The sequence below is a fragment of the Podarcis bocagei genome (genome assembly GCF_964188305.1).
Source record: "Podarcis bocagei genome assembly, chromosome: 2".
In the NCBI taxonomy this organism is placed as follows: domain Eukaryota; kingdom Metazoa; phylum Chordata; class Lepidosauria; order Squamata; family Lacertidae; genus Podarcis; species Podarcis bocagei.
The window spans coordinates 99,651,224-99,678,162 of record NC_138126.1 but is presented as its reverse complement, the minus strand read 5'-3'; the positions used below and the strand labels follow the sequence as shown (position 1 = coordinate 99,678,162).

The 26,939-nt window shown below is 45.9% G+C and overlaps 3 protein-coding genes across 4 annotated transcripts in view; all 3 read right to left on the bottom strand.

Moving 5' to 3' along the window:
* The window catches only part of CD300LF (CD300 molecule like family member f), a 96,176-nt gene that overhangs the window by 4,572 nt on the left and 64,665 nt on the right, over window positions 1-26,939 (bottom strand). The window contains exons 1-2 of one of the 2 annotated variants that reach the window (XM_081184642.1): window positions 1,263-1,826; window positions 172-276 (exon numbers count right to left, since the gene is read on the bottom strand). In XM_081184642.1, the coding sequence (XP_081040768.1) occupies window positions 172-276; window positions 1,263-1,311 (154 nt within the window). In that variant the 5' untranslated portion in view covers window positions 1,312-1,826. Of the gene's footprint in view, window positions 1-171; window positions 505-1,262; window positions 1,827-26,939 lie in introns of those variants that run through there. The other variant, XM_081184640.1, reaches the window with a different exon arrangement.
* LOC308581884 (CMRF35-like molecule 3) lies at window positions 3,178-8,122 on the bottom strand. The gene is made up of 4 exons (XM_081184670.1): window positions 7,903-8,122; window positions 6,601-6,933; window positions 4,010-4,079; window positions 3,178-3,375 (listed from the first exon to the last, which is right to left on the bottom strand). The coding sequence occupies exons 1-4, from the start codon at window positions 7,949-7,951 to the stop codon at window positions 3,234-3,236; spliced, it is 594 nt and encodes a 197-aa protein (XP_081040796.1). The 5' UTR covers window positions 7,952-8,122; the 3' UTR covers window positions 3,178-3,233.
* Window positions 11,224-19,233, bottom strand: LOC308581889 (CMRF35-like molecule 5). The gene is made up of 4 exons (XM_081184675.1): window positions 18,954-19,233; window positions 16,861-17,184; window positions 14,668-14,719; window positions 11,224-11,665 (listed from the first exon to the last, which is right to left on the bottom strand). Exons 1-4 carry the CDS (start codon window positions 19,027-19,029, stop codon window positions 11,563-11,565), a joined length of 555 nt encoding a protein of 184 aa, XP_081040801.1. The 5' UTR covers window positions 19,030-19,233; the 3' UTR covers window positions 11,224-11,562.

The following is a 26,939-nucleotide window of genomic DNA, read 5'->3' as shown; positions in this document are numbered from 1 at the left end:
GAAGGGGTGCACGGTGGGGTGGTCTGCCCCGGTGACATCCTGGGGGGGGGGGTTTGACATTGCAAGTCTGTGTACACTTACCCAGCAGTAAGCACCTTTGGGGTTAATGTGCACAAAGTCACGTTTATTCCTTCTTTTGAGTTTCCTGTATAACTTGGAAACAGGACTCACCTGGGAGAACAGTAATATTTACAGGGAATCCATAATCAGAGCCAGTTCTTTCTATGCCACACCAGTAAATCCCAGCATCTTCCTGTGTGAGGTTCTCCAGTCTGACTGTGAATTCCAAACCGGAATGATTATCCTTGATAAAAAGTCTGCTAGCCATCCTTTCTTCTTCAGATCCTGTTGTCCGAACAACTATTTCACAACTGCTCCATGGACTTCCTTTGCACCAATATTTTACATATTTCCTAAACCCAGCATCATATCTGCATCTCACAGTGAGTGACCTGCCCAAAAATCCACTCAGTGCTTTAGGACCAGTCAGATCAGACATGCAACCTGAAAAGCAGAATAAACCTGGAGTGAGGTATTAGCTCTCCAACTAGTATCATGGAAAAATATAAAATTACACACACACCATGTCGCTTGTTGATTCATAGGTTACTGCATCCATACAGACCACATTCCCAGCACCAAGAGCCGCTTTTTCAGCTTCAAAGACCCTGCCACTGAATTCTAACTCCCTTTTGAAGCATGGACAGATCTGGGAGGGATCCGGGGAGGGAGTGACTCTCCAAACGGATAACATGATGGCAAACCACAGCCACATGAAATGGCCACTGACCAACCAAGGACATATACAGCAACAATCTGGGGTTGGGAAACAATGCACCAACACTGTAGCACACTTTAGGGTCAGGGGCCCATTGTGGAAGTGAGCGCTGTTCACATCTGTGCAAGCATGGGCCCTAATAAAAAGTTAATAAGGTACCAAATCCATCTCTCAACTGAGAGGTTTAAATATTGGAACAAGTCTGCTCTTAAGTCCTCATAGATTGGGCAAATCAGTAAGCAGTGGGGTAGCTCTTCAGGAACATTGAACATCATGTACACATGGGCAAACTCTCTTCCTAAGGAATCTGGGGATAGCATTCTTCAACTATGGCAGCGTGCATTGACTGGACCTGCAGAGAAGCCATGCCCTCCCTGCCTCTGATCCTACCCTCTCTTGCCACACACAGCTCACATCCCTTTATGAAGTCTTTTTTTGTAATTCAGTACTTGTGCCCTCACTACCATCTTTCTCTTTTCCTTACCTGGAAGCAGCACCCAGGTGAGGAGCATCCAGTTCCTCCAGAGGCTCATGGTGCTGTTGTCTTCCCCGCTCAGGGGACCTGGAGGGAAGCCAAAGTCTCCCAGGAAGCTCACGGGGGAAAGAGGGGCACTACAATGTGTTGGAATCCAGTTGCCAGAATAAGCTCCGGCTAAATGAAGCAGAGCTTTGGAAAGTGAAAGTAGGAAGGCTTCTATGTTGCATGTTTGATGGGCAAGACTGTGGTTAGTGTTGTTCTGCTTTTATGTCCTGCACAAGCAGAACGGAAAGAAAGAGCAGCTTCAATGGGTCGCGCCAAGTGTCCATCAAGTCCATTCACCCCTCTTGGTGTGGCATTGTGGCAGGACGGTGGAGGCTCCACTGGGGCCCTGATGGGAGAACTGGAACTGCCGTGCCCTTCTTAATGAACTTATGCCCCCACCACCTATCAGGAACTGGATCCTAGCCTGCACCCTGCTTTGGTGAATGGGGATGCAGGCTGGTTCTTGGGCTGTGCCAGGGGGCGGAGCAAACAGGGCAGGAAGGCTTCCCTCGGTTCCACCCCTTGCCCATTTAAGCAGCTCGCACCTGGGGCACTACCTGTACGTTCCTTTATTGGGTTTTCCCGCCCTCCTACCCTTGGTTTCAGCTAATGGCCAAGGACTTTGCTGCGACTACGGTGGTTGCCGTCCTTTAAGGGGCCAGATAGGAATTTGCCCACCGGGTTAATTGGCTCTGACCCGGTGGTTTTGCCTTCCTCATAGCAATTGTCACAACTGGTTGTGCATTGGGGCAATCCTTTGTCTTGGATGGAGGGGAGGTTGTAGTCTCTGCCTGCTCCTCCAAACACTGAGGTATCCCGTTAAAGGGATCTGGGGTGAGTGGCCATGTTTGCCTGACCAGGCAGGGCCAGGGCCGAAGGCACTCCCCCAAACAGCAGTCTCTTGGGGGGTCACCCTATTTGATGTAAGTCTTAGGAACCCCCACCTGGATTGACCATGCTTCACTTCCGGCAGGCAGGCTGGAAGTATTTCGATTGTCCCATGCCCAAGCCAAACCTCTTTCATCTTTATTCAATAAAATTGTGGCCTGTTTTGACCCAAAACCAGTCTTACTGGTCTCTTATTTATATGGGTTGGGGTATGGGGAACACCATCCTTGGACCTGCAAGTTCAGCATTCTGAGGGTGTCCAGTCAGATAGATGTCTCTGGAAAGTCCACAGATGAGCAGTTACACTTCTCTGAATTCTGTGCTGCAGTCCTCTGATCATATAGTGCTTACAAAATGTACATATTAGAAGGAAATGTGAAAAAAGAGAATATGTTAGTGAAAATAACGTAGAAGAATTAATTATGCTAGGAGAATTTGCTCACAAAAAATTGTCTGAATTGCATATAAAAATGTGTTTATTCAGAGAAATTAGCCTCCATGACCAGTCTGATCAAGGCGCATCCCCTAACTGGGAGCAAGCGCAAACACACGTTGAAGGGTTATAATAATCACAACAGTTTATATGTGACAATAACAGTATTTGATATATGCATTGGGGGTTGGGGGTGGCCACAGCAATGGAAGACTAGGAAGAGGAGGTGAGCATCTAACAGTGGCAGTGAAGGGTAGGGGTCACAGGAGGTAGCACTGGGTTTTTTGCCTCTAGCAGCAGAACATCCCACACTGGACATGAACTGTACACCCCATAAGCAAATCACAAGAACTTGCAGGCTGAATGTTTACTTGTTTATTTTACAAAAAAAATTGTCTTGTTGATTGTAAGAAAATCTAAGTGGTTTTCCAAAATATAAAACAGAACATTTAAGTTATCAATAAAACCTAGTAAAAAACAACTTTTCCAAACTCCCTTCTTACTGTACCCAAACCTTGTTTTAAACTGCCATTTTAATGTCCTGAGGGGAACTAGAGTTACAAAAGAGTGTTAGCTAAAACACAATATATTATGTAAAGAAACTTTGGTCGCTATGGGATTGCTGTCCAGCATTTTCTTGCCACATGGCAGCTGAAGATCTCTTCTGATTGTCTTCTATGCATCCAGATAATTGCAATGCCCAGACCCAGGAGGATAAGGGTTTTCAAGGTGAAAAGCACATAAATCAGGTGCCTGCATCAAATAAACAGAATTATTATTATTATTATTATTATTATTATTATTATTATTATTATTATACCCTGTCCATCTGATGGGGAAAGTTCTGGTACTCATCACTTGAATGTCCGAGCCATGATGCCTGTGCCAGCCAATGAGATGGGTTGCCAGGTGTTACTGCTGGCAGACACAGCATGCCAATAGCAGACAGCAGGCCTTGCTGGCCTTACCTTTGGTAATGGCACCATACAGAGTCTGCCAGCCAATGCACTTAGCACTCCATCTCACAGCTCATTTTTCCATTTGGCAATGAATTTTTAAAGAGATCCTGGACTCAGCTATACAGCTGCAAATAAAACGTTTTAATGTGTTGTAATTTGCCATATACAAATGTGACACTAGATGGCGAGAGTAAGCTATGCAAAATTCAATTTATTTTTCAAAATGTTGTTGTTGTTTTTAAAAAGCATTTTCACAGCGTTTTTTAAATATGTATGTAGATTAAACCCTTGTTCCCATTGCATTTGACATCTCAACCACGGGAGGTTAGTTTCAGAGATATCGCTCGCCCGGAAGTGGGTTGTACTTGCAGGGCGAAGGGGAGATCAATGATCTCACGTGTTTACACAGAGGTAACCTCAAGACTTACACGTTGTCAGTAGTGTTTAGGGAGGGATCAAGGTCTGTCTGGCTGCTAATTGCTGTTGTTTCTTCTGGATCTGAGGAGGGGAGTAGAGAGGGTGAGAAATGGACAGTATCAGCAGCAGTTGTGGAAGAGACACTGAAGAGACCGAGAACTACAGAAAATGTGAACAGAGAACTGGCAAATAAGTTCATGCTCCCAAATGCACAAGAGCAGCTTCAGTAAAGAAGCTGTCATCTGTTTTTAAGAAATTTGCCACAGAAGTTTATGCAGCCCACGGCAGGGCATTGGCTAGGCCCATCTGGATCCACCCAGACCTGCTGGTCCTGAGCACACTCAGCTCTCCTGCAGCCCTCCAATCAGCCCCACAAACACCTAGGAACACGGGAGAGGTGGTGGAAGCAGTATCTGATGTCTGTCTCTGGAGTCATTCCTGCGACCAGCATCCCTGTGGGTTTGTTCTGTGGTGTTTGGAATGGTATGTTTGTGTTTTTTGGCTGCTCATGGCCTCAGCTCTGCTTCTGGTGATATGTATCTTGTACTGGAAGAAGCAAAGATCACCAGTGTCAAAGCAATGATTCTTCAACATCAGCTTTGTTGCACTGGTCATGTTGTGTGGATGCCTGATTATCATCTTCCAAAGCAACTGCTCTATTCTGAACTTAAAAATAGAAAACTTAATGCTGGTGGTCAACAAAAGAGGTTTAAAGACTCTCTCAAGGCAAATCTAAAAAAATGTAGTATAAACACTGACAACTGGGAAACACTGGCCTGCAAACGCTCCAGTTGGAGAACAGCCTTTACCAAAGGTGTCATAGGCTTTGAAGATGCTCAAACTCAGGACGAAAGGGAGAAATGTGCTAAGAGGAAACCCTCACCGTGATCAACTCCTGCCCAGAAACCTTTGTCCCCATGTGGAAGGACGTGTGGATCTAGAATTGGCCTCCACAGTCACTTATGGACTCACTGTTAAAACCGTGTTTTTGGAAGACAATCTTACTCAGCTACAAGTGATCGCCAAAGAAGAAGAATTTGGGGTGCTTGTGGGGTGTGTAATGTGGGTGTGCTGCGAGGCATGGGGTGTTCTGGGTATGTTCAACCCACACTTGTTGTAAAGAAAGTACACAGCTGAACCAATGTTGCTGAACAAAAACAAGAAGGTGAGAACATATGTGTGAGAGGCTAGTGATGAAGCACACCTCAGGAGAAACAAAATGTCTGCTGCAGTGCGACAGAGATTTTATGAGGTTTGTTGGGATCATACAGTTTAGTTCGGTTTTGTCTTTTAAATATATTTGGTTTGGACTTTTCAGTTGTCTCAATCCATGGCAAGCAGGGCCAGTCCAGGGTGTCTTGCCACTTGAGGCAAAAAGCCTCATTGCCTCCCCCCCTCCAACCACCACTCTTTCCAGATCCGGGCCCCTGCCGTGATGCCTCAGCTGCACCCCTATCCCGGGTGTGGTGAGGATGCTGTGGCAGCAATGTGAGCATAGCATGGCCAGGGAGGGTGCAATAGTAGAGGAGGCAGTGAGTTCCTCGGGCCTGGATCTGGCACCTGAGGTGATGGCCTCACCTTGTCCACATAGGCAGGCTGGCCCTGTACCCCATAGTTCGGTTCAGAGGCACCCTTAGAACAAGCCGGTGACATGAAACAACTTCTTGGGCAGGTAATTCAAGTGGGAGATCTGTTTCCCTGCCTCCAAGCACAACATTTCCTCCCAAGTCGACACTTTTACTTGGGATGGGAGAAATCCAAAACCTGTCATGGGTTTCCTCATGGGCTAATATGGGGCTACTGCAAAGTCAACCTGAGGATCTGCTGCATTGCAGGTATGTCATTTGGGATTTTGAACTCTATCCTAGTCCATTCAGGCAACCGTGCTGGCAGGGGAATCTGTGGCAGGAGACAATTCTGCAAACATAGGTTTCCCTAATGTCAATTTTACATCTGCATCATGAAGCCACAAAAAGCAAGCCTTGTTTCATTTACTATTATTTACCTGCTTAACGGGCAATATAATATCCTTTTGGAAAGAGAACAATTATCAAATTATTCACTTCCTATCTGTTTTTTAAAGTATAGAAATAACACCTCTCCTTATCTTTGCAAGTCTTTGCACACTTACCTGGGAGTAAGCCCCTTTTGGGTTAATGTGCATAAGGAAAAGGTAAAGGGACTCCTGAACATTAGGTCCAGTCGTGGCCGACTCTGGGTTGCGGCGCTCATCTTGCTTTATTGGCCAAGGGAGCCAGCGTACAGCTTCTGGGTCATGTGGCCAGCATGACTAAGCTGCTTCTGGCGAACCAGATTAGCACACAGAAACACCGTTTACCTTCCCACCAGAGTGGTACCTATTGATCTACTTGCACTTTGACGTGCTTTCGAACTGCTAGGTTGGCAGGAGCAGGGACTGAGCAACAGGAGCTAACCCCGTCACGGGGATTCGAACCGCCGACCTTCTGATCGGCAAGTCCTAGGCTCTGTCGTTTAACCCACAGTGCCACCCGGTCATGCTTATTCCCTCGCTGATGTTTTCTTCCCCTTTTAGCTGTATTTGGCTTTCGATTTGCCTGTAGAGCTTGGAAACAGGACTCACCTGGGAGAACAGTAATATGTATACGGAATCCAGGATCATAGCCTCTTTTCTTTATGCCACACCAGTAAATCCCAGCATCTTGCTGTGTGAGGCTCTCCATTCTGACTGTGAATTCCAGATCAGTATGATTGTCCTTGATAGACATTCTGCCAGCTTTCACTTCTTCCTCAGATCCTGTAGTCTGAACAACTACACTACATTTGTTCCATGAGCTTCCTTTGCACCAATATTTTTTATATGTCTGATACCAATATTCATATCTGCACATCACAGAAAGAGACTTGCCTAGAAATCCACCCAGTGCTTCAGGACCAATCAGAACAGACATGCAACCTGGAAAACAGAACGAACCTGGAGTGAGGCACCACCTCTCCAACTAATACCCCTCTCGTATAGCAAAAAAATATAAAATTACACATCCCTGTATCCGGATGAGAACTGTGGCCTTGGCACTAAGGATGCATAGGTAGAGATTTCGTAATGGCTGTTTGTGTGACCAGTACCCAGAGAAGAAAAGAGATAATGTTAATAATGTTGTTGCTCAGATGGGACAGGTAGTGTTCAGTCAGTTCTGCATGGGGTTGCACACCCTCTGAAGGATAATTTTGGGAGTACTCCCTTGAATCCATTCCTGTCACTGGAAGCCAGGACTGCCATCAGCAGGCATCCAGGACTTTCATTGAAAAAGCTTTTTAATTTTTATTAAAGTACAGGCAACCACCGATTTTTGCGTTCTGGGTCATCATGCACGATGGTAGGGCATTCATCAGCTTGTTCCTTCCCATCATACCCTGTTCCACCAGCCATACCTTCCCATTTCCAGCCACTTCTATGTAGCTGCGATTTGGGTCCAATTGTTGCGCGTAAATTGGTTGTTGCCTGTATACCAGACAGCCATAAAGAAAATCAGAAAGCATAATGTGGAGGCAACAGCTAAGGCAGAGTAGGCAGATACAGTGGTACCTTGGGTTATTGACGCTTCAGGTTACAGATGCTTCAGGTTACAGACTCCGCTAACCCAGAAATAGTACCTCGAGTTAAGAACTTTGCTTCAGGATGAGAACAGAAATCGTGCAGCGGCAGCGGGAGGCCCCATTAGCTAAAGTGGTACCTCAGGTTAAGAACAGTTTCAGGTTAAGGAATCTGGCAATAGCGTCCTTCAACTATGGCAGCGTGCATAGACTGGAGCTGCAGGGAAGCCATGCCTTCCCCTGCCTCTGATCCCACCTTTTATTGCCATACACGGCTCACGTCCCTTTATGGAGTCTTGCTTCACAACGACCACCTTTCTCTGTTCCTTACCTGGAAGCAGCCCCCAGATCAGGAGCGTCATAGTCCTCCAGACCCTCATGGTCCTGCTGTTTTCTCTGTTCAAGCCAGAGGGAGCTGGAGAGTAGCCAAAGTCTCCCAGGAAGCTCGTGGTGGAGGAAGAGGGGGACCACAATGTGTTGGAATCCAACTGCTGGAATAATCTCTGGCTAAATGAAGCGGATCATGAGGCAGAGCTTCGAAAAGTGGAAATAGGAAGGCTTCTATGTTGTATGTTTGATGCGCAAGACTGTGGTTAGTGTAGTTCTGCTTTTATGGCATGCGCAGGCGGAATGGGAAAAGGAAGAGCAGCTTCGATGGATTGGGCCAAGTGTCCGTCAAGCTCTCTTTCCAAGAGTGGCCAATCAGATGCCTCTGGAAAGTTCAAAAGTTAGCATGTTTCTAATAATACCAGATGCTCCGCCTGGTTAGATGGTACTGGATCAGGAGCAGGCAGCTAGATGCCTCTTCACAAGGAGGAATGGAAGTAATATTCATTGTTCAGCATCAGGTACTCAGGGATATACTGCCACTGTATAGGGAGGTTCCATTTTTACTACAATAGTTAATAGGTATTGAGGAGGCTTATTCTACATTAACATATCTTATCCTTTAAAAAAAACCCACACACGTTCTAGCCTGATCACCTTGAATTGCCCTTTGAATCATAGGGGGAAGTAGGATCATGACAGTTTCTACAGAATATTACAACATGTCATAAGTCCCAGTGGAGGACTGAAAAGTCCTTGTTTCCAACTACAGTGGTACCTTGGGTTACAGACGCTTCAGGTTACAGACTCCGCTAACCCAGAAATATTATCTCGGGTTAAGAACTTTGCTTCAGAATGAGAACAGAAATCGTGTGGTGGCGGTGCGGTGGCAGTGGGAGGCACCATTAGCTAAAGTGGTACCTCAGGTTAAGAACAGTTTCAGGTTAAGAACGGACCTCCAGAACGAATTAAGTTCTTAACCCGAGGTACCACTGTAAAGGAAAGCTCTGTTAGCTCTTTCCACTGTTTTACAGCTCTTACAGTCTGAAAGCTCTTCCTGGTGTTTAGTCAGAATCTCCTTTTCTGTAGGATGAAGCCATTGGTTTGAGTCCTATCCTATGGAGCAGGAGAAAACAAGCTTGCTCCATCTTCCATGTGACAGCCCTTTAGATATCTGAAGATGGCTATTGTAATGGGAATTGTAGTTGCTTGTGTGTAAGTCACCAACTTCCCTAAACTGCTTGTTGTTTAAACCTTTCCCTAACTGAAGCACACTCCTGTGCGTCTGCTTCAGTCGCTGGCAGAATCCGTTAGTGGGTGTTTCCTAAACTTTTTCCAACATAAGAATTCCTTGACATCCAGTCTCCGCCTAGCCTCTCTGCGCGGAAGCCTTCTGCGCAGAGTAGGCGTGCCCAGTGGTGGTCCGGCACTCTCCCCACTGATCTCACTGGAAGAGTCCCTGAGCCTTCCCTCCAAAGTGCTCTCATCCCCTCCTTCCTTCTTGGTGTCACCTTAATTCCCTTCCCCCTCGGAAACCCTCTCTCTCTCCTTGCTGGTTCCCTCTCCTGCACTATCGGGGCGACTTCTCTCTCTGCTGGTCTCCGATGTCAGTTCCCTGACAGCTATCATATCTCCTCTCACTCTCCTCTTTTCTATTCTAAACATAACCAGCTCCTTTAAATGCTCGTTGGAAGGCTTGGTTTCCAGACTCTTGATCATTTTGGTTGCCCTCCTCTGCACCCATTCCAGCTTATCAATATCCTTCTTAAATTGTGGCATCCAGAACTGGACACAGTACTCCAGGGGTGGATTAGATGTGCCATTGGTCTGATCCTAGTAGGGTTTTACTTTTGTTCATGTGTCCTCATGACACCCTCACATATTCTTTCCAACTATGAGGGGGTTCTCTGAACTCCCCTCTTGTTTATCTTCTCCAGGGTTGTGATGACAGCTGAGGAAATGTACCTCCTCCTTTTTGCCAACACAGCTCACTGCCCAATCTGATCAAGGCACATCGCCCCACTGGGAATAACTGCAAATGTGCATAGAAGTACTATAATCATCACAACATTTTATATAGAAGAAGAAGAGAAGAGTTTGGATTTGATATCCCACTTTATCACTACCTGAAGGAGTCTCAAAGCGGCTAACATTCTCCTTTCCCTTCCTCCCCCACAACAAACACTCTGTGAGGTGAGTGGGGCTGAGAGACTTCAAAGAAGTGTGACTGGCCCAAGGTCACCCAGCAGCTGCATGTGGAGGAGCGGGGAAGCGAACCCGGTTCACCAGATTACAAGTCTACCGCTCTTAACCACTACACCACACTGGCTCTCGCCAGTATATGTAGCAATAACAGTTTTTGATATACGCATTGGGGAGATGTGGCCACAGCAGTGGAATACTAGGAGGAGGAGGCATGCATCTAACAGTGGCGAGTGCTAGGTGGTGGGTGCCCAGTGGCAGCGAGAAGTTAGGAGTCACAGGGGATGGCAATTGGGTTTTTGCCTCTAGCAGCAGAACATCACGCTCTGGCCTTGAACTGGATGATTATAAACACCCCATAAGCAAATCACAAGAACTTGCAGGCTGAATGTTTATTTATTTATTTTACACACACACACACACACGTTTGATTGTGAGAAAACCTAAGTGGTTTTTGAAAATATAAAATAAAACATTAAAATTATCAAGAAAACCCAGTTAAAAACAACCTTTCTTAACTCCCTTCTCTCTGTACAGTGGTACCTCGGGTTACATATGCTTCAGGTTACAGACTCCGCTAACCCAGAAATAGTACCTCGGGTTAAGAACTTTGCTTCAGGATGAGAACAGAAATCGTGCAGCGGTGGCACAGCAGCAGTGGGAGACCCCATTAGCTAAAGTGGTGCTTCAGGTTAAGAACAGTTTCAGGTTAAAAACGGACCTCCGGAACGAATTAAGTACGAAACTGTACTCAAACCTTGTTTTAAACTCCCACTTCCCCTCAGTGTCTTCCCCTGTTCACCCTACCCAAACCTCTGCCATTGTTTATAATTCCCACTCTCTCCCTCTCAGTTTGCCTCCATCCCTGCTTTGCTCAAACTTCTGCCATTGATTTAAATCATAATTTTTCCTCTCTGTGTCTCTCCCTTCTCATTCCCATTCCATGGCCACTGTTGTTGTGTAACCTGCCTTCATTTTGCTCTCTTCCTCCACGCTGGTTTTGTGAAAAGCCAGGATTGTGATATAGTATTACAAATCCTCCAATTGATTTTTTATTATATAGAGAGACTACTATAATATAAATGCCACCAGCACGCACACTCAAACAAACAAACAAACAAACAAACAAACAAACAAACAAACACATGTAATAAAATTTCTAAGTGAAACTGATAAAATGAAATGACTGTCAGCAAAAGGGGGTCGGGGAATCAAGACACTGACTGATCTCTGTTTCAGAGTAGACAAATTCACAGTGACTTTGAGGCTGATTGGCTTCTTTGGATCCTGGTACTTGCAGATGCAGAAGTTGAGGACACAGCAGAACGACAAGGGAACAAGCTGAGAAAAATGCCTTCTTGCATAGTTCGTTTCCTCTTTTCTTGTTGGGTTGAGTCATTGTCCAGATAGGAAATGGTGATAGTTCTCACAGTGGTCCTTCTGATGTCACCTCCTCAGAAGGCTATGTCTTCTTACTGCGCATCCAGATAATTGCAAGGATCATACCCAAGAAGATGGGGGCTTTCAAGGCAATTGAAACCAGGAAGGACGTGTAGACCAGGTATCTGCATTGGAGAAACAGAATGTTATCCTCACTGGAGTAGATCACAATGCAATACCCCCAGCATTCTCTAACAAGAAGCTTTGTGGCTCTGAATAGCATACACCAAGATCCCAGAAGCTACAAAGCATGGCTTACTGAGTTGGGGGCTTATTGTACAAACTCCGTCCCTTACTTTATGCCAGGGGTAAGCAACCTAAGGCCCAGGGGCCGGATGTGGCTCAATCGCCTTCTCAATCTGGCCTGCGGACTGTCCGGGAATCAGCATGTTTTTACATGAGTAAAATGTGTCCTTTTATTTAAAATGCATCTCTGGGTTATTTGTGGGGTCTGCCTGGTGTTTTTACATGAGTAGAATGTGTGCTTTTATTTAAAATGCATCTTGGGGTTATTTGTGGGGCATAGGAATTCGTTCATTTATTTTCCAAAATATAGTCCGGCCCACCACATGGTCTGAGGGACGGTGGACCAGCCCACAGCTGAAAAAGGTTGCTGACCTCTGCTTTATGCCTTCAAGATCCACACAGAGTAATGATTGATGATCATTAGCAATAAAAAGGTATTTGTGCAGAATGACAATCGGGGAACTGACTGATGACTGGCCACCGCTAGTCTCCCTTGACCGACAGAACCCAAATAATCTAAAGAAGCCTCCTGGAGGCTAAAAAATTCCTCCTTCCTGTCCCTCATCTCATCTTACAATTTTTATCATGGTTTCCTGAGAAACCCATTTTAGCTAGTCCAAAATAGAGTGACCCTTCTCTTGGAGAAGATGCTCTGGAGCTATTTCAGGGTCCTGACTACTCTGGAAAACAAAAACGAGCATGGCTTGTAGGGAAGGAAATGAGGAGAAGGGGAAGAAAGGAATGAATAATAAACAAAGCCTAAGTAGAGCATCACTGTGGGTAGAGCATCATGAAGTAGAGTGCTATGGAAGTTTTTGTTTTTATTGAGGGTTTTCAACATAAAATACAACAAAAAACAAACTAATCTAAAGAAGATAAATAGGAAAGAAGCAAGAATATGCCAAAGGAATTAAAACATTAGCCGGATGATATAAACCTGTGCAGTAAGAAATAATCAAATAGGAAGATAAGAGAAAATTAGTAAACAGATTCAAATTGGATATGCAGTAACAAAAAGATACAAATTAAGTAATCGCAGAAAGGAGGGGAGGCGAGGCGAGGGAAATGTAAATTGAAATTGTAAGAATTTTGTTTAGCATCCTAAAACGTTGGTAACTTGCAAAAATGGAAAATGTTTTTTTTAAAAAAAAGCAAAGGAAGAAAAAAAGAGGAGGAGACAAGGAAGAGAGAAAGCAGAGAAAATAAACACAAGGCCCTCTATTACAATTATATCTTAATCCTTATTCCATACACAGAAGAGTGAACCCTCCAAGCTCTCACGTGGGAGTTTCCCACTTTCCCCCCAGCCTTAAACCCTCGGAGATCCTCTCTGCTCTGCCCTTCATCTCCCATCCACCACCTTCCTGTGTGTATCTTCCTAAATCCAAGATAGGAGACTTCAAAAGAGCAAAGCATAAATATAGATTGAATTAACAGAGAGAAAACAAGGATTAAAGGTCATTAGAAAAGCAAGATAAGAAAAGAAATAACAGAAAAGAAAATGAGGGTCTTCTGATTTTCTGTCTGCCTATTATGTATATAACAATTATCCAAAATATTCAAAACATGTGCTCTAAGTTCCTGGGGTATCTTAAGCTGCATGAATTAATTATCATGTCATAGTATGGAGTCCCAGGCAGTGGAGCATCTCCTGCCACACAGATTTATTTTTCAGCTAGGTGCTATTTTGCTGAAAAGGACTGAACTCTGAATTTCTCAGGAAATGCAGGAAGGAGTAACTTGACCTAATTAACCTGGTCTATTAGCAACATGTGAGGTATACCTGATTTAAATGAGTAGGTTGAATAAATAAGTCCATTTAGTTAATTATAAATTGTTCACTGCACAAGAACAATTAGCCCTAATCTTAGGTTTCTCTTAGGTGTCTCCCATTTACCTGAAGCGGGATGCGTGTGGCGCTGTGGGTTAAACCACAGAGCCTAGGACTTGCCGATCAAAAGGTTGGCGGTTTGAATCCCCACCATGGGGTGAGCTCCCGTTGCTCGGTCCCTGCTCCTGCCAACCTAGCAGTTCGAAAGCACGTCAAAGTGCAAGCAAATAAATAGGTACCGCTCCGGCAGGAAGGAAAACGGCGTTTCCGCGCGCTGCTCTGGTTCGCCAGAAGCGGCTTAGTCATGCTGGCCACATGACCCGGAAGCTGTACGCCGGCTCCCTCGGCGAATAAAGCGAGATGAGTGCCACAACCCCAAAGTCGGTTATGACTGGACCTAATGGTCAGGGGTCCCTTTATCTTTAAATTGTTCAGTGCACAAGAACAGTTCGCCCTAATCTTAGGTTTCTCTTAGTTGTCTCCCATTTACCTGAAGAGACTCAGTAAAAACTGCATGAAGGTGGGAAAGATTTCAGATAGGAAAATGTTTTATTTTTCTTTGGATATGTCAGCTTATTGTGTGTGTGTTACACTAAATTAACTATTTTAAGATTTACCACCTTGTACCAATTTGTTAGCAGGGGCTCCACAACCTGCATGTGTAAGCACAAAGGGGTGTGTGTGTGTGTGTATGTGTGTGTGTGTGTGTGTATATATATATATATATATATATATATATATATATATATATATATATAGTAGCAGGAGATTGCAGACATTCAATTGCAGTCTTTAAACTGGAGATCTTTATTCCTGTCCGCATCTGTATTGGGTTTGCTTTTTACATATAGAATTGTTCTTTATTGTTTTTATTGCTGATGTTTTTACTGTGAAATTGCGTTGAGATATTTTTGGGGAAGAGGTTCATAAATGGAATCTCATTCACGAATAAATAAATGATTCTGTTCCTCTGGGAAGCAGAACACATAGACAAGTCAGAAGAGAGAGAGTGGCTCAAACCAGGACATGCTGTGAAGGAAGTTCACGCACCTGATAGAACTGATATCCTTGTGAAAGGCGTCCTCTGGTCCTCTGGTAGTTTCTAATATAGAAAGAAGAAGAATGGAAGACAAAGGTGTGAAATTGGGCTGCTCCACAGTAAGTCTGTGAGTGATATAAACCTGATCTCAGCCTGAATAGATGAATCTTGCTGTCACTCAAATCAATGGATTAAGTTTACCTCTACATTCAGTCTTTCCAGAACAATCCATTCTCCAATCTCTATCTTGCATGGCCTACAGCAGGGGTCGGCAAGGTTTACCTCACCTGAGCCAGTTCACTCCAGTGGAGATCCCTCTGTGGGCTGGATCGTGCATGGGCCTGTGATTTCTGGCATCTGCGTCTGCGCAGACGCAATTTCCGATGCCGTGGAAGTGAGTCCCCGAGCCGCACTGTGGCGGTTTAGCGCAGCGCACAGGGACTTGCTGAGGGGGCGGCTCGGTTTGGGGGCGGCTCGTGGGCTGGTTAAACGACCCCATGGGCTGCTTGTGACCCATGGATCTTAGGTTGCTGACCCCTGGGCTATAGTTTATACAGGAGTGGCCAACGCATATAGGATTTGACTGAAGCCAACATGACTCCTACTTAAGGAAGCTGTAGACAATGAACATGTGTTCGATCAGGTGAAAAACAATATAAGGAAGGTATTAACTGGAAAAAAGAGAGCTTTAATGGGATGAAGATACGATACTGCCTGGGTCACTCATATTCATAGTTGTCAACTTACAGATTTCAAAATAAGGGACCAGCAGCCTCGAAAATAAGCAGCCAAAATAAGGGATTTTCCAAGCACAGGTATGTTCAGCTTCTGAGCCCCTCCGAGCCAAAGGCAGAAAGCGCAGCCAGCAGCCAAATGAAGTGTCAAGTGGTGGTTCCCACAGCGCAGCAACCCGGCAAAGGGGATGCAGCAAGGAAAACCACCATCACCTCTCCGCTGGGAAGCGCTGAACAAAGGCAAGTTCCCAGGGAATGCGGCCGATTTTATCGGCACAATGCATGCAAGCTCCACCCCCCAGTTGTTCTTAGACTCCTTATTGGGTGAGCAACGCAGCCAAGCAACACAGTTGGAGCCTCCCTGGCCGGGAGGGAGGGAGGGAGAGGAGCTGCTTCCTTTGAAACCCGGGAAATTTAAGGGACACCATCAATAAGGGACAGCAGTGGGACACAGCGCTGAGATAAGGGACTTTCCTGCCAAATAAGGGACGGTCCAGAAATTTTGAGCATGAAGGCAAACATAAAAAAGCAGAAACTACAAAGGAAATTGGATGGAGGTATGGGAAGAGACTCTTAGTAACACTTTCATTTCCAACTTAGAAACAATCCTTTAGACTTTCAGTTTTTAAAAAATAATGAGGAAAGGAAAAACACAGAATCTTGTGACCTGTTTTGATGGTGACATTTGGCTTAATACAACTTTAGGCGAAGCCTAATATTTCCATATGTTCTGAAGTTGCAATAAACGGTTGGGTCCCTTGGACAGCCCTAATGCTCCCATCATGCATAGGTCCCCTGGTGTTGTTGGACAATGACCCTCATCCTCTCCAGCCAGGTCAAGGATTGGAGCACTGTAGTCCATCCATCTCTGGGGACTGAGAACCAAGGAAGGCTGCTGGAGAACAATCAAACCAATTGAATGAAACCAACTGAATGTTAGGGCTGGAGAAGGCTGTCCTACAGCAATTATTGATTATTATTATTATTATTATTATTATTATTATTATTATTATTATTATCAACAACAATAACAATAATTTATTATTTATACCCAACCCATCTGGCTGCGTTCCCCCAGCCACTCTGGGCGGCTTCCAACAAAATATTAAAATACAATAGTCCGTCAAACATTAAAAGCTTCCCTAAACAGGGCTGCCTTCAGATGTCTTCTAAAAGTCTGGTAGTTGTTTATCTCTTTGACATCTAGTGGGAGGGTGTTCCACAAGGCAGGTGCCACTACCGAGAAGGCCCTCTGCCTGGTTTCCCTGTAACTTGGCTTCTTGCAGCGAGGGAACTGCCAGAAGGCCCTCGGCACTGGACCTCAGTGTCTGGGCAGAATGATGGGGGTGGAGACGCTCCGTCAGTCCAATGGGGTAAAGCAGTCCTCTCCTTCTCTCTATTCTCACCATCACTTCAGCTGTGATTCAGCTTCCTGGGCTAAAATCAGAGCAGGGGGACTCATTAACCTACCTGTCACATTGACTGGAACCATCAGATCCGAACCTCCCTGCACAATCATGCCACATTTGTACATGCCGGTATCACTGTTGGTCAGCTCATCAATCGTCACTGTGAATTGGTTTAATGAATGGTTGTCTCTGATGGAGACTCTGCCTTTCCTCACTGGCTCTTCTGAACCTGAAGTCTCGACAATTTTGCCACATGATGTTTTGCTCATTTCTTTGCACCAGTATTTTGGGTTTCCCTTATACCGTTCATCGTATCTGCATTCCACAGACGCCAATCCTCCCAGGATTGCGTGCATCTTGAGGACGGTCAAGTCAGAGAAACATCCTGAAGAACAAAAAGAAGCAGGCTAGGTTACAATCTTTCTTCTCCCCAGCAACTCTGTGTGTGTGTGTGTGTGTGTGTGTGTGTGTGTGTGTGTCTAAATTCCAAAGCTGGTCAGGGTGGGGAGGCCCGGTGCAGAGGCTTTATCATCACCCCCTCCTTTTTCCTAAATTCCATTGTTATCTTCTCATACACCTCTAATTTTGACATAGTCACATTTATTTAGCTGAACAATAGCCTCCCGCCAAAGGTCTGTGCATAGGGCCCCACAGACCATAAAGCTGCCTCTATTCATTAAGATTAGTTAAAGGTAAAGGGACCCCTCACCATTAGGTCCAGTCGTGGCTGACTCTGGGGTTCTGGTCTCATCTCGCTTTATTGGCCGAGGGAGCTGGCGTACAGCTTCTGGGTCATGTGGCCAGCATGACTAAGCCGCTTCTGGCGAACCAGAGCAGCGCATGGAAACGCCATTTACCTTCCCGCCGGAGCGGTACCTATTTATCTACTTGCACTTTGACGTGCTTTCGAACTACTAGGTTGGCAGGAGTTGGGACCGAGAAATGGGAACTCACCCCGTTGCGGGGATTCGAACCACCGACCTTCTGATCAGCAAGTCCTAGGCTCTGTGGTTTAACTCACAGCACCACCCGCATCCCAGTAAGATTAGTTAGGTATGGCTTAATTGTGACTGTTCAAGCTTCTCCCATCCTCTCTGCATCCACCCCATTCCCACTTCTAATATGAAAGCCTATCAGTTGGCACCAGAGTCTACAGCAGGGGTAAGCAAACTTTTTCAGCAGGGGGCCAGTCCACTGTCCCTCAAACCTTGTGGGGGGGCCGGACTAAATTTTTTTGGGGGAAATGAATGAATGGACAAGCCCTGGTGGCTACTTACCTGTGTCTTGCGAGCGGCAGGGGCTGGCGGAAGCGGAATGATGAGCGGTGCACGAAAGGGCTCCGGAGAGGGGCTGGCAGCAACCACTGGCGGAGGAAGAGTAGTGCAGGGGGAGCGCTTCGCGCCCGGCAGTGCGACCCCAGTGTGGTGCTATTGCAGCTGCTCTCCGCCCCCCGGTGCTGGAGCATGAAGCTCCGCCACTGGCAGCAACAAACTCCGAATTCAGACAGCTTACAATGGTGGCTGCTCAAGCGCTCACTCATGCTGCTGCTGCTGGCACCAACAAAGCCCCGCCCCCTTTCTCTCTGCTGTAGGCAGGGCGGGGAGAAGCCAGGAGGAGGGAGGGAGGAGGCGCCACCGTGGTGTGAGGGAGAGGAGGGGGAAATGGTGCAGCCCGAACGATCAGATCCACGCTGAACCACAGGGCAATTCCCAGACCATCCGTGGGCTGGGTCCAGAAAGCAACTGGGCCGGATCCGGCCCAGGGCCTTAGTTTGCTGACCCATGGTCTACAGTGTTGTCCTGCAATAACAGACAGCGTTCATTATGAAAGCTGTACAGTGGTACCTCGGGTTAAGAACTTAATTCGTTCTGGAGGTTCGTTCTTAACCTGAAACTGTTTTTAACCTGAAGCACTACTTTAGGTAATGGGGCCTCCCACTGCCGCTGCACGATTTCTGTTCTCATCCTGAAGCAAAGTTCTTAACCCAAGGTACTATGTCTGGGTTAGCGGAGTCTGTAACCTGAAGCATCTGTAATCTGAAGCGTTTGTCACCCGAGGTACCACTGTAATTAGTTGTAGCTAGCAACTCTCATTCACAGGCAAGCTAACCTTTGATTAAATTTGGAAGCGGTAAAATAAAAACAACCATCTTACCTGGCAGGAGGAATACCAGGCTGAGCAAGGACAGTGGCTGCATCGTCTGGTCTAGACAGCTGCTCCCTTCCCACATCTCACTTCTCTTTGGGACACTTAAAAACAATTATCTGCAAATATTGCCTGTCATGGAGGCAAACAATTCTTGCTTCTTCTTTCTTCACATTGCTTCATCACTTCCTTTGGCTTCCTCCCATGTCTTTTCCCACATTGTTGTTTTGTACAACCAGCCTATTGTAATGACAACCAACCGGGCGGAGATAGTTCTATGTCTCAAAACAATTTACGACAGAACATCCTAGCAATGAGAGTGAGGGGGAAGAAAAAAAGCATTGCCTCTGCCTAACTGCAGTTGCCTTTTCTAGGGCTAGACTCAGCAATTTCCTTAGCCTTTTTTCTAGAAACAGCCCCCAATATAACTAAACCCTTTACTGTATTCTTTGAATATGCTCGACTTCAGCACAATATTGTTCTCCTTTGTCATCTTTCTCTCTTGGACATGCACATTTTCTTTCTGTCTTTTTTTAATCTGTTTAACTTCCTGTGAGTGCTGTTTTAAGAATTATGACAACGCTCTTGCATCATCTGGATTTATATTTACTGTATTTCTCTTCTGCTGTCAGTATAAATACCTTTCTGGGTGCTTCCAGGTATCTGTTCAATGTGGGATCTGTGCTCCTTATGCAGGCATAAAACATCCACACAACATTGTTGGTATATAAATGTCAACCATATTAATTCCCTGGCTTTTTACATTTTTGGGGAAATCTGATAATTTTCTTTTTGTTTTAAGCTCTGGCTTGGAAGCATCGTTGCTAACATTTAGAACTTGACATCCTCTTCTGTCTTTCCCCTGTGTGGTAGCCATTTTAGTTATTTGCAGCAAAACCAATGAAGTTGTCTTGTGACAACTTCAAAAGACTAAGGGTTGTATTCAAAGTAGTGCTAGGGAGATCATTCAGTTAGTGCAATTGTTTCTGCTTGCCTGACGAAACCACCTCCCCTCTCCTCCCACTTTATGCTGGTCTGGGGGGTTCTCCTGACCCTCTGGAGTAGTTTGGGGGAGGCTGTGAGGGAGGAGAGTGGGGGGGGGGAGCCCTGTTGCACTAAAGGGCAGTGGCATAGCATGCTATACCAGCGCCCGGGCTCTTGTGGTGGGGTGGGAGGGAGGGAAACGGAGTATGCATGTGCATTCAACAGCCTAAAGGCGTCCATGTCACCCAGAGATAAGAAAAGAAGAGTTACATAGTTCACATGGAGAAGTAGTTTTCAACAGAGCCCAGCGATGGAAGTGCACAGCTGTATTGAGGCAGCACCAGGCGTTGAAAGTTTGCACCCCATACAATTTTGCACCTGGGGCAGCCGCCCCTGTGGCCCTCCCATGCTACGCCACTGCTAAGGGGAATCATTGCACTGGTTTCTGCTAGTGCAACGATTTTAGCTTAATATGAACCTAGCCAATTTACCACAGTGCAAGCTTCTGTGGACTGCAGTTCACCTCACCAGATGCACGAAGCTGCAAGAACATAGACTCAGCTGGAAGTATATATGCATATGGGAACTGTAAACAGTGAGGTCAGAAGTAAATAAGATACAGAAAGTACATATATGATAATCACACAATTCACTGTTAGTTTTTAAGGTGCCACAAGACTCTTTGTTATTCTTTCTCTCTCCCCCTCCCCTTTGTATCTGTAGTAACTTTCTTACCAAACTTCCTATCTCTCTTCTATTCTTTGCAGGGCATCTTCAGACATGCTGTTCATCCATTTGTTCATGCACAAAGCTTATCTGGTACAGTGGTACCTCGGGTTACAGATGCTTCAGGTTACAGACTCCGCTAACCCAGAAATAGTACCTCGGGTTAAGAACTTTGCTCAGCAGCAGTGGGAGGCCCCATTAGCTAAAGCGGTACCTCAGGTTAAGAACAGTTTCAGGTTAAGAACGGACCTCTGGAACGAATTAAGTTCTTAACCCGAGGTACCACTGTAGTTAGATGATGTTCAGTCTTAACTGACTATTCTTTCTGATTGATTTACAGGGTGATTATTACACAACAATGAGTGTTCATCCTGAGTTTACGCACACCCCTCCCTTTAATCATTTGTTCATCCCACAATTTTCAGTGTCTAGAATTTACCCTTCAGTCCATGTTAACTTTGATTGCAAATCTATTATACCACCACTAGACGGCTCTGTATGCTTCTAACTACACAAGTTTAGTGCCGAGTGTGTGATTTCTGTTGACCAAGAAAGGGAAATCTGGATTTTTCAACCTTTGTGGCTATAAGAATATTCTCTTTCAGAAACATCTCTGAGCTCACCTGTCCTTTCATGTGCTACTGGAAGATCTTAAATAGGCCTCCAGATGTTGATGGACTACAACTCCCATCATCCCTGACCAGTGGCCATGCTGGCTGGTGCTGATGGGAGTTGGAGTCCAACAACTTCTGGAGGTAACTAGGTTGGCTACTCTTGGCTTAGAGGTTATGCACACATAGCTAAAAAATTTTTTTAGCAAACTTCAGCTTTTCATATGTATTGGTTCTGTTGTGTCTGAATGTCCAAATGTGTTTTTTTCAAATTATTATTATTTCTTATTGTATTAATAATACAATAAAAAACGTGCTCCCCACTCCAAGACCATTATTTATCATAATTATCCAACTTTCCAAAAATTCAACACTTCTTGAGATGGTTTGACCCCTTTCTGTTTTAACAATACGAATTCCACAACTATTTCCCATATTTCCTCAACATAATTTCTCTTCCACATTCCCCTTCTTACTTTAATAGCACACATCAATTTATCATTAATTGCCACACTTGCCTGTACCATTCCTCCATTTCATATTCAGCTTGCCCCTTCCACTTCCTAGCTATGATAACTCTTGCCACTGTCAACAGATGTTTCTGGCTGATTTGAGTTGCAAAGTTCAAGCTCCTTCAGCGAGAAGATTTCCCCAGTCTAAAGTGGTCTTGCCCATCTATAGCTTTGAACCACTGATACCGCATGACATTGCAGGAATTGCACTTCTTTATTTTAGCCTCCCACACACCTCATGGCAAGTTCCCTTTTATGCATTTTCACTGCAAAAAACACCATTCCATAGAGATTTTTTTTTTAAATGAGTAAGGCTTTAGTCACTGGGCAAATGCCAAGTTTTACTAATTTGCACCTCTTTCACAACTTTACGTCTCTCCCACCCTCCTCCCAATCATCCCAGAAGCAAACAAGGACCAGACATCTCTTTGCATGGTGCCCCATACGCATACAGGTATGGATCCTGTTCTGTATAGATGATGGTCCACAGATCTCTGGGCCAGTAGCTGAAGAAAGGAAAGCTGTCTGAGGACTTTTGGTGGAGTGTGTGTGTGTTTTAAATCCATACACGTTTATTAAAGAAACCCATAACACATTTTTGGACCAGAAGGCAAAAGAGCTCCAGGATCAACCTTGAAATTGAAGAATACCTTTTGCAAATCAGTTGATGCTTTGATAGGCTATAAAGGATTTAGTCTGGACAAAGAAGAATGGGCAAATAAATACTGTTAATGCAGCAGCAAACGGCCTTCCTGGCTGGTAATGCTAAAATGCATTGACAATGTTTCTATAAGGTAAAGGTAAAGGGACCCCTGACCATTAGGTCCAGTCGTGGCCGACTCTGGGGTTGTGGCGCTCCGAAACGTTCGAAAACTGAAGGCTCTGTATGGAAGCCTCAAAACAGAAAACTCAATAGGGAAGCCACATTTCATGTTCGACTTCTGAGGCCCATTTGACAACTGAAGCACTTCCTTCCAGGTTCATGGCGTTCAAAAACCGAAATGTTTGTCAACAGAGATGTTCGAAAACCGAGGTATCACTGTATAAAATCTTAAAAGAACATAGTAAAAGGTAAAGGGACCCCATACCATTTGGTCCAATCGTGACCGACTCTGGGGTTGCGGCTCTCATCTCGCTTTATTGGCTGAGGGAGCTGGCGTACAGCTTCCGGGTCATGTGGCCAGCATGACTAAGCCGCTTCTGGTGAACCAGAGCAGCGCACGGAAACGCCGTTGACCTTCCTGCCGGAGCGGTACCTATTTATCTACTTGCACTTTGAGGTGCTTTCGAACTGCTAGGTTGGCAGGAGAAGGGGCCGAGCAATGGGAGCTCATCCCATCGCGGGGATTCGAACCACCGACCTTCTGATTGGCAAGTCCTAGGCTCTGTGGTTTAACCCACAGTGCCACCTGCATCCCAAATGTTTCTTTAAAAGCTGTTGTAAATTTGCAGGAGGTCCGTCTGCCTGAGCAGCAACTCACCAAGGGGAGGGGGCAGGGAGGGGTAGCTTCCCCCCATCAATAAAAAATACATAGCAAACTGAGGTTCTGCCTGCCGCCCCCCCAAATCCTGGATATGCCCATGTCACCAGGTGAGGGCGATTTGCAGGGCCTCGAGGAGCAGACACTGGGTCTGGGTGTATCAACGCCGCAAATCCATCCTCTTCTGACTGGGCAGAAAGTGTTGGAAGCTGGGCTGTGAGACACCGGGGAAAAGTGTTAGGGCAGCCAGATGATCTGGCTTGACTCTCAGAACCAAGTAAGGAGTGCCAGCTGGATGGCATCTGTGTGGCTGGCACAGCTTCCTTGAGCAAAAGGCAGGCTTGCCTAAAACAGGGACAGCTTAGAGCTGAGCTGGTCAATCAGCAGGCCAGCCAAGCTATTCAATATTTTAGTATGCTTTTGCCCATGTTTGATGAAGGAGAATTACAATGAGCTGAGGCTTTGCTTTCCTCTCGTATTGTTCTGATTGCTTTGGTTTATTACTTGCCCCTCGTGCTAAGGTCCTAGAGAGGGTCTAAACAACCTTGAAGACAGTCAAAAACAAATTGCAAGAATTGGGTGGGTCCTAAAAAAATAGACACCAAGTATCAAAGGCTTGGATAAAGAGGTGCAACCTCAGCGTTTGGTGGAAACTGTACAGTGAAGGCACAAGACACAGCTGTGGGAAAAGGAGTTCAACAATGATGGGACTGCTTTAGAGAGTGTTCTCTCCTGCTCCACCACCGCATAAGTTTCTGAGGGCTCTGAAACAACCAAGAGGTCACAGTTCCATAGTGCATTTTAGGTCAAAGCTTTCTGCTTTGAGAAATGAGAAGAAAGCTTCCTCCTGCAGGTGGTCACTGAATTTCTGTACAGGGAACTGGGAGGATGGTCTCATGCCTTGATCGACTCCTAGGCTAAGAAAGAGATGGTTCATCAGCTACAGAAAAGCAACAAGAAAAGATTCCACATTAAAGTAGCAGCACCTGAGCTGTGGTATTTTGTTGGGTTCCTCTTTCTTATCTTGGACTTTGTGTCATTGCTTACCCCAATAAAAACCTCTCGTTCGTACAGAAAAAATCAGGGGTTAAAGTTAGTTTGAAGGAGGAACAATGTACAAGTTATTTGTGGGACTACTATCTGGTTTTGACTCTGGATAATTAGGTAGGTAATAATATCAGAATCAAGCAGAGCTTGGTGGTATAAAACAATTCAACGCTCCAGGCTGTTCCATACATTTTTCAGGCAAAATAAAAAACATTTTACATGTGCTTTGTAAACCCATCACACCTGCTTGTCTAATACATGTGGTCACCTTGGGTGTGTTGTGCTAGTAATTTGCCAGGGATCTGCAATCAGCAACATTTCTCTGCAACATCTGGAAAACATGGATTTGGGCTGTGCAATAATTTGTGAAAGAGGCCTTTGGAGTGTGAATAACCTGACTTGATTTAGGATTTTAAAAAACCCACATTGGCCAAGTACTGAGAAGAGGAATAGAAAAAAATAAATTTTGTTAACTGCAGCAGCAAAGGCCTTACTAGTTTCTTAATAGGATCCTGGATTTTCTATACTTGGCATGTAAATTATCTCTTGGGTATCAGTGTTGGCAGGGCCAAAGTATGCAACTACCAGGTAGACCTCCCACCTTCTCACTTTCTCACAACATCCCTGGAAATCTGGAAATTAATGACACGACTGAGTCATCAGTGAGAGTTGGTTACCCTTAGATGGGATACCTTAAAGCTCTTCGTCAGTCTCTGGAGCCTTGGGGTTGGAGCTTCCTCTGGTCTTCCTGTACCATACATGCACCCAAACCACGGCGGCCATCATAGCTAGGAAGACGGGGATTTTCCACATGACCAGGAGCAGGAAATCAGTGTTGCGAGGCTGGGTTCTAAAGAGAGAAATGTTCCACTAGTTTCTTTCTTTCTTTCTTTCTTTCTTTCTTTCTTTCTTTCTTTCTTTCTTTCTTTCTTTCTTTCTTTCAATTCACTGCCATAATGACACATGCAAGCAGTATGAGCATGAATTAAATGTGCATTTATTTTATTTCTATACTGCCTTGAGGCTTTTTTGTTGTCGTAGAAAGGTAGATTAGAAACAACACAACAAGATGGAAGAAGTAAAATATTGAGATCACACATGGGTGAAGGGGAGTGAGGGGTATATGGGAATCTATAATATCATTTATAATACAATTTGTTAATTGTGTTGTATTTACATATAGCAAAGGGAAGCCTAAAGCAATTAGATATATTTTCATTTAGGTAATCTATGTAATAGGCTTATGTTAGAAAATGAATATGGATTTTGAATTTGATGTTTATACAGTGGTACCCCGCAAGACGAACGCCTCGCAAGACGGAAAACCTGCTAGACGAAAGGGTTTTCCGTTTTGGAGGCGCTTCGCAAAACGAATTTCCCTATGGGCTTGCCTCGCAGCGCGTCTTCCCCACTGTCCTCGGACCTCCTCCCGCCGCGCGGCATCGGAACGAAGCTCCGATGCCGGGCAGGGGGGGAACGCCTCCTCCCGCCGCGCGGCATCGGAACGAAGCTCCGATGCCGGGCGGGGGGGGGAATGCCTCCTCCCCCCGCGCGGCATCGGAACGAAGCTCCGATGCCGGGCGGGGGGGGGGGAACGCCTCCTCCCGCCGCGCGGCATCGGAACGAAGCTCCGATGCCGGGCGGGGCGGGGGGAACGCCTCCTCCCGCTGCGCGGCATCGGAACGAAGCTCCAATGCCGGGCGGGGGGGAAGCCTCCTCCCAGCGCGCGGCATCGGAACGAAGCTCCGATGCCGGGCGGGGGGGGGGGAACGCCGCCTCCTCCCCCCCGCGCGGCATCGGAACGAAGCTCCGATGCCGGGCGGGGGGGGGAACGCCTCCTCCCGCCGCCCGGCATCGGAACGAAGCTCCGATGCCGGGCGGGGTTGGAACGCCTCCTCCCGCCGCGCGGCATCGGAACGAAGCTCCGATGCCGGGCGGGGGGGAACGCCTCCTCCCGCCGCGTGGCATCGGATGGCTTTCCTGAAGACTTGGGGTGGGAGGAGGGTTTTCCTTCCCACCGCCAACATTCAGAATGCTGTTCTGAATGTTGGCGGCGGGGAGGAAAAACCCTCCTCCCACGCAAGCCCCGGGAACAGAGGGAAAGCGCTGCGCGCCTTCCCCTCTGTTCCCGTACCTGTCCTGAAGGCTTGCGGTGCGGAGAAAAGCCCTTCTCCGCACCGCCAGCCTGGCAAGCGGTTTCCCTAGGAACGCATTAATTGATTTTCAATGCATTCCTATGGGAAACCGTGCTTCGCAAGACGAAAAACTCGCAAGAAGAAAAAACTTGCGGAACCAATTAATTTCTCTTGCGAGGCACCACTGTAATTTTTTTTCGGTTTTGAAATAAAAACTTAATATTAAAAAAAGAGATAGATGATGGCAGATAAAAAAGAAAAGAAAAAGAAAGGTAGATTAGAAGCAGTATGAATGAATATACAGTAACATTTTTGCCATGGGTGGGAAAGTTGGCCCCTGGCTCTTCATTACAATTAGACTTGGCATTCAGCTGGACTTGGCACCCAGCTATTATAATAGGCTAGATTGGGAGTCCTCCCTGGAACATAAGGGGTGTAAAGGGTTATGGCACCTTTCAGGATCTACGGGAGATACAGCTGGCTCTTCTGTTGCTTGTTC

Bases quoted from the DNA above. Each gene is read 5' to 3' on its own strand.
- LOC308581889 (XM_081184675.1), bottom strand. From the start codon at position 19,029: ATGTGGGAAGGGAGCAGCTGTCTAGACCAGACGATGCAGCCACTGTCC. The intron at 17,185-18,953 runs GTAAGATGGTTG...TTTGTTCTTCAG, and splicing joins CCTGGTATTCCTCCTGCCAG to GATGTTTCTCTGACTTGACC. The intron at 11,666-14,667 runs GTGCGTGAACTT...TCTCCAATGCAG, and splicing joins AAGGATATCAGTTCTATCAG to ATACCTGGTCTACACGTCCT.
- LOC308581884 (XM_081184670.1), bottom strand. From the start codon at position 7,951: ATGAGGGTCTGGAGGACTATGACGCTCCTGATCTGGGGGCTGCTTCCA. The intron at 6,934-7,902 runs GTAAGGAACAGA...TCTGTTTTCCAG, and splicing joins GATCTGGGGGCTGCTTCCAG to GTTGCATGTCTGTTCTGATT. The intron at 4,080-6,600 runs GTGAGTCCTGTT...TCCCCTCCTCAG, and splicing joins ACATATTACTGTTCTCCCAG to ATCCAGAAGAAACAACAGCA.